The following is a 7,060-nucleotide window of genomic DNA, read 5'->3' as shown; positions in this document are numbered from 1 at the left end:
TGTAGGGAACACTGAAGTCAGGGCTGCGCCCAGGACGTGCTGACCTGGCACGACGTTATGTCCGGGTACGTGATAACGTCACCCCGGTTCCGCCCCGAGTACGCTATTGGGGTGCGGGAGCTGCGTGGGAAGCACCTTGTGCTGAGGACACACGAGCTGCGTCTACGGGGGGAAGGGCCGTGGCGTCTGCAGGCGACTCAGGAGAAGAGGCACAGGTGGGCGAGGGTGTCGTCCGCCTCTCCGTCTCCTGAGGGTCTGAGCATCTTCAGAGTAAGAACTGAGGGGCGTGGGACACCCCCAGAGCATGGGGCTGCGTCAGCCGGTGGGTGGGGAGCCTCCTGCAGACCCCCACGGAAGCCTCGGGTGTGCGCAGTGGGGCACGTAGTTCCTCGACCCTGCTTCAGGCGGCTGTGAAACAAACCTCTGAGTTTCGTTTCATTGAAAAAAGCAATAAACTAACTAATTTTTATTTAAAATGTTTATATAGAAAAATTAATACAGATTTTTAAAAAATCACCTGTAGCCCTGTCAACAAGAGATAACTCACATTTCCCACTTTGCCTCAGTTTGACTCAAATACAGCCAAACGGTGTGGCCTGGCCCAGGGCGTGAGCACTGGCCCAGGAGCTGGCAGCTCCTGGAGCTGGCAGTTCCCGGGGCTGAACCCCCAGAAGTCGGTGAAGCACCAGCACGTTTTTTTTTTTTTAATTGAAGTGTAGTTGGTTTACAATATGGTGTTAGTCTTAGGTGTGCAGGAAAGGGATCTAGTTACACATATATATGTGTGTGTATATATACATGTATTCTTTTTGAGATTCTTTCCCATTATAGGTTATTGCAGAGTGTTGAGTAGAGTTCCCTGTGCTATACAGTAGGTCCTTGTTTATTATCTATTTTATATATAGTAGTGTGTGTCTGTCAATCCCAGACTCCTAATTTATCCCTCCCCCACTTCCCATTTGGTAACAGTAAGTTTTTTTTCTATGTCTGTGAGTCTATTTCTGTTTTGTATATAAGCTCATTTGTGTCATTTTTTTAAGATCCCACATATAAGTGATACCATATGGTATTTGTCTTTCTCTGTCTGGCTTACTTCATTTAATGTGATAATCTCCAGGTCCATCCACGTTGTCACAAATGGCATTATTTCATTCCTTCTTATGGCTGAGTAATATTCTGCTGTATATATGTGCCACGTCTTCTTTATCCATTCCTCTGTCGAAGGACATTTAGGTTGCTTCCGTGTCTTGGCTATTGTAAATAGTGCTGCAATGAACATAAGGGTGCATGTATCTTTTCGAATTATGGTTTTCTCCGGATATATGCCCAGAAGTGGGATTGCTGGATGATATGGTAGTTCTATTTTTAGTTTTTAAGGAACCTCCATACTGTTCTCCATAGTGGCTGCACCATTTACATTCCCACCAACAGTGTAGGAGGGTTCCCTTTTCTCCACATCATTTCCAGCATTTATTATTTGTAGGCTTTTTGATGGTGGCCATTCCGACCAGTGTGAGGTGATACCTCGTTCTGGTTTGGATTTGCATTTCTCTGATAATTAGCGATGATGAACATCTTTTCATGTGCCTGTTGGCCATCTGTATGTCTTTGGAGAATTGTCTGTTGAGGTCTTCTGCCCATTTTTTGATTGGGCTGTTTGTTTTTTTGATATCAAGCTGTATGAGCTATTTGTATATTTTGGAGATTAACCCCTTGTTGGTCTCATGGTTTGCAAATATTTTCTCCCAGTCCGTAGGTTTTCTTTTTGTTTTGTTTATGGTTTCCTTTGCTGTGCAGAAGCTTTTGAGTTTAATTAGTTTCCATTTGTTTATTTTTGCTTTTATTTCCATTACTCTAGGAGATGGATCCAAAAAAAAATTGCTGTGATTTATGTCAAAGAATGTCCTGCCTGTTTTTCCTCTGGGAGTTTTATAGTATCTGGTCTTACATTTAGGTCTTTAATCCATTTTGAGTTTTTTTTGTTTTGATTTTTAGTTTTTAGTTTATTTTTTTATATAGCAGGTTCTTATTAGTTATCTATCTTATGCATATTAGTGTACATATGTCAATCCCAATCTCCCAGTTCATCCCACCATCCCCCCCCCCTGCCGCCCCCCCCCGCCACTTTCCTACCTTGGTGTCTGTGCATTTGTTCTCTACATCTGAGTCTCAATTTCTGCCCTGCAAACCGGTTCATCTGTACCATTTTTCTAGGTTCCACATGTATGCGTTGATATACGATATTTGTGTTTCTCTTTCTGACTTACTTCACTCTGTATGACAGTCTCTAGATGCAACCACATCTCTACAAGTGACCTAATTTCGTTCCGTTTTATGGCTGAGTAATATTCCATTGTATATACATGTACCACATCTTCTTTATCCATTCATCTGTCGATGGGCATTTAGGTTGCTTCCATGACCTGGCTATTGTAAATAGTGCTGCAGTGAACATTGGGGTGCATGTGTCTTTTTGAATTATGGTTTTCTCTGGGTATATGCCCAGTAGTGGGATTGCTGGGTCATATGGTACTTTTATTTTTAGTTTTTTAAGGAACCTCCATGCTGTTCTCCATAGTGGCTGTATCAATTTACATTCCCACCAGCAGTACAAGAGGGTTCCCTTTTCTCCACACGCTCTCCAGCATTTGTTGTTTGTAGATTTTCTGATGATGCCCATTCTAACTGGTGTGAGGTGATACCTCATTGTAGTTTTGGTTTTTGTGTGTGTGTGTGGTACGCGGGCCTCTCACTGTTGTGGCCTCTCCTGTTGCGGAGCACAGGCTCCGGACGCACAGGCTCAGCGGCCATGGCTCACGGGTGCAGCCGCTCCGCGGCATGTGGGATCTTCCCAGACCGGGGCACGAACCCGTGTCCCCTGCGTTGGCAGGCGGACTCTCAACCACTGCGCCAACAGGGAAGCCCCTCGTTGTAGATTTGATTTGCATTTCTCTAATAATTAATGATGTTGAGCAGCTTTTCATGTGCTTCTTGGCCATCTGTATGTTTTCTTTGGAGAAATGTCTATTTAGGTCTTCTGCCCATTTTTGGATTGGGTAGTTTGTTTTTTTAATATTGAGCTGCATGAGCTGTTTATATATTTTGGAGATTAATCCTTTGTCCGTTGATTCATTTGCAGATATTTTCTCCAATTCTGAGGGTTGTCTTTTTGTCTTGTTTGTAGTTTCCTTTGCTTTGCAAAAGCTTTTAAGTTTCACTAGGTCCCATTTGTTTATTTTTGTTTTTATTTTTATTACTCTAGGAGGTGGATCAAATTTATGTCAAAGAGTGTTCTGCCTATGTTTTCCTCTAAGAGTTTTATAGTGTCCGGTCTTACATTTAGGTCTCTAATCCATTTTGAGTTTATTTTTGTGCATGGTGTTAGGAAGTGTTCTAATTTCATTCTTTTACATGTAGCTGTCCCGTTTTCCCAGCACCACTTATTGAAGAGGCTGTCTTTTCTCCATTGTATATCCTTGCCTCCTTTGTCATAGATAAGTTGACCATAGGTGTGTGGGTTTATCTCTGGGCTTTCTATACTGTTCCATCGATCTTTATTTCTGTTTTTGTGCCAGTACCATACTGCCTTGATTACTGTAGCTTTGTAGTATAGTCTGAAGTCAGGGAGTCTGATTCCTCCAGCTTCGTTTTTTTCCCTCAAGACTGCTTTGGCTATTCAGGGTCTTTTGTGTCTCCATACAAATTTTAAGATTTTTTTGTTCTACTTCTGTAAACAATGCCTTTTTTTTTTTTTTTTTTTTTTTTGGCGGTACGCAGGCCTCTCACTGTTGTGGCCTCTCCCGTTGCGGAGCACAGGCTCCAGACGCACAGGCTCAGCAGCCATGGCTCACGGGCCCAGCCGCTCCGCGGCATGCGGGATCTTCCCGGACCGGGGCACGAACCCGTGTCCCCTGCATCGGCAGGCAGATTCTCAACCACTGCGCCACCAAGGAAGCCCTGACATATTTTAAATAAATTTATTTATTTTATTTATTTTTGGCTGTGTTGGGTCTTCATTGCTGCTTGCGGGCTTTCTCTAGCTGCGGCTAGTGGGGGCTACTCTTCATTGTGGTGCGTGGGCTTCTCTTGTTGCGGAGCATGGTCTCTAGGCATGGGGGCTCAGTAGTTGTGGCTCGCGGGCTCTGGAGCGCAGGCTCAGTAGTTGTGGTGCATAGGCTTAGTTGCTCTGTGGCATGTGGGATCTTCCCGGACCAGGGCTCGAACCTGTGTGCCCTGCATTGGCAGGCAGATTCTTAACCACTGTGCCACCAGGGAGGCCCTTGAGTTTATTTTTGTGTTTGGTGTTAGAGAAGATTCTCATTTCATTCTTTTACATGTAGCTGTCCAGTTTTCCCAGCATCGCTTATTGAAGAGACTGTTTTTTCTCCATTGTATATCCTTGCCTCCTTTGTCATAGATTAGTTGACCACAGGTAGGGGGTTTCTTTCTGGCCTTTCTATCCTGTTCCATTGATCTATGTGTCTGTTTTTGTGCCAGTACCATACTGTCTTGATTACTGTAGCTTTGTAGTATAGTCTGAAGTCAGGGAGCCTGATTCCTCCAGCTCCATTCTTCTTTCTTAAGGTTGTTTTGGCTATTCAGTCAACCCCTTTAATTTAATAGATAAGTGCTGGTCCTCAGGCTGTAGTTACTAGTTCCTTTGGATTTTTTCACGTGCCACATGGGGAAATTACCTGTCTCCTTTTTAACTGCCTTGTTCTGATCATGAAAACCTACCTCACTCTGGCTTGAGGCAGGATGTGCACACATGGCCAGGTGTGGCCTCCGGGAGGCCCTGACCTAGGAGAAGCGGCTGCCCCTCTCGCTCCCTTCCTGCCTTTGAGCTATTTAATGGGGCTGCCAAGCAACTCTGTTCTAGGCTCAGTGGGTGAGAAGAGGCCACGCTGACTGCCTGCAGTATCCCTGGTGGAAGTCTGTTATTCGTGCCATTTAGGTCCCTTTCTTGGTGTACAATCGGGAGATGGCCCCCCCTTCCCAGGGCTGCTGGGGCCTGTTCAGGGACACCAGCAGGACAGAGAACTTGGGTGACAGGCAGTCTACCCGGGTCTCCCACCACCTGCCCTCAGCCATCACCCTGCAGTGTTCGGCCAGAGAGAGGAGTCTGAACTTGCACAGAGAAAGAGCTCCTGTGACCTTGTGGTTACTTTTCACACAAGGGGACTGAGGACAGAGCACAGGAAGTTTGGGGCCAGTGACGGAGGCCCTGACTTCTCGGCAGAAGAGTGACCCCTGGCCTCACTCAGGCGGGTTCACTGAGGTGGTGCTACTGGCGTCTCACTCCCAGCCTGCACGCAGCCATCCTGGCTGACATGGGAAGAGCCTTCATGCGTTTTAGTCATGCATGTTTGTTTTAAACTTGTAGCTGATTTTGCTCCATTTCTGGGTTCTGTTTTTAATTTTTGATCGTTATTACTATTGCCGTTCTGCTTTGTTCTCCATCACGTCCCCTTAAAAGTTGGTTTATGTTCAGGACGTGATGTACATCGAAGGGTGTGTCCTGTCCCTGTGGGAAGGCCTTGCTGCAGCCCCGCCCGGCCCGGCAGCCGAACCCTCACTAACCTTGTCCGGGCACGCGTGGACGGCGGCAACGGACAAGGACGGGGAGGTGCCTTGCTTGTCACAGGCTGGGGGGCCATGTGGTGCTTTTGCTCCGGGTGCCAGTGGGGACAGGGAGGCCCCTCTGGGCCTGGGCGCCACAGGAACGGGGAGTTTTTGAGCCCTTGGCTCCGTGACCTGCATGGTACATGCTCAGGGACCGTCCTGAGACGGTCCTTAAGTGGTGGCTCTCCACTAGCACTGGAACTCTTAGAATAAAGATTACCAGGATAAACTCCTGAGTTAAATTCGGAAGCTCCTTTAAAGTCTGCAAAGGCTCCTTTTTCGTTTTCTTGGAGGCAGTAAAGGTGTCCCTCAGTGTTACCCGCATTCACCCACTGTGCCCGACGCTTGCTGTGCCCTCCGCGCCACGTTCTCAGGTGCAGCTCTGCTGGCTGGCTGGCCGCCCCTCCGTTGTTGACAGCCCCACAGCCCTGCCAGAGCACGTCCTCGCTCCTCTTGGTGTGCAGACCCCTGATCTGTCCAGGTTCACCGGCACCCTTCTTCCAGCTGCACTAGTTGGTTTGGGTTCGCTCAGACTTAAAATAGAAGCACCCCTGTTGCCTTCAGGCGTGGCTTCTTCAAAGAACCTTGCAAGTAGCGCTCATCTGAAAAAGGTGGCTTCTGATACCAAACAAAATAGTAGAAGGATCCTGGGTTTTCTGTTTCCTTTCCCTGTGTGCCCCCTACAAGCGGGAGGCTTGGGGAAAACATTTGATCCACGTTTACCCCCACTGTCTTAAAGAAGAGCAGACGTCCTTACATGGGAAACCGGTGATCTCAGCAGTAAAGGCGCCCCACCCTCCTGTCCTAACTGCCCAGTAGTCATTGTGCAGCCAGCCTCCTGTCCCTGCCCCATGGGAGCGTCTCCCATGGATCTCCAGGTGCCCCCTGGCCCGTGGAGCTCCTGCCAGGCCGAGGGTCTGGGCGTCTGCGCACACCTCGCCCCCACCTGTCCTGCGGCCTCCGTGACCCTGACTGAATAAACCCCTATCGTCCCCCGCAGCCGAGGACTTACACGGAGGAGGAGCTGAACACCAAGCTGACCCGGCGCGTGCAGAAAGCAGCCCGGAGGCAGGCCAAGCAGGAGGAGCTGAAGCGGCTGCACCGCGCCCAGGTGAGCCGCAGGGAGTCCTCACCCACAGGAGGGTGGGAGAGGAGGCGAGCAGGGCCGCCACTCGTGCAACTGCAGAAGCCTCGCGGCGGGCGCTGGCTGGGGGAAAGGGAGGGGCCCGGCTTTGAGTCTCCTAGATCCCTAGCTCTGGAAGAACCACTGTAAAGCCAGCTCCTGCGTTTGTCAGGGCGGTTAGCAAGAGGCAGCTGTGACTGGCTGGCCTCCAACACGCCTGGGTTTTAGAGGTTGGAGCTGTCCTCAGGGTCCCAGGCCTTCCAGATTTTTTTTTTTTTTTTTTGCGGTACGTGGGCCTCTCACCGTTGTGGCCTC

The 7,060-nt window shown here is 48.5% G+C and overlaps 1 protein-coding gene across 1 annotated transcript in view; it reads left to right on the top strand.

Annotated features, from left to right (window-relative positions):
* MICAL3 (microtubule associated monooxygenase, calponin and LIM domain containing 3) overlaps positions 1-7,060 on the top strand; it is a 99,105-nt gene that overhangs the window by 77,227 nt on the left and 14,818 nt on the right. The window contains exon 28 of the mRNA XM_007469489.1: positions 6,623-6,733. Coding sequence (XP_007469551.1) covers positions 6,623-6,733 — 111 coding nt within the window. The remainder of the gene's footprint in view (positions 1-6,622; positions 6,734-7,060) is intronic.

The sequence above is a fragment of the Lipotes vexillifer genome, unplaced genomic scaffold (assembly GCF_000442215.2).
Source record: "Lipotes vexillifer unplaced genomic scaffold, Lipotes_vexillifer_v1.1 scaffold395, whole genome shotgun sequence".
NCBI classification, from domain to species: Eukaryota; Metazoa; Chordata; class Mammalia; order Artiodactyla; family Lipotidae; genus Lipotes; species Lipotes vexillifer.
Note: the sequence above shows the minus strand (reverse complement) of the source record. Positions and strands in the feature narration are given on the sequence as shown.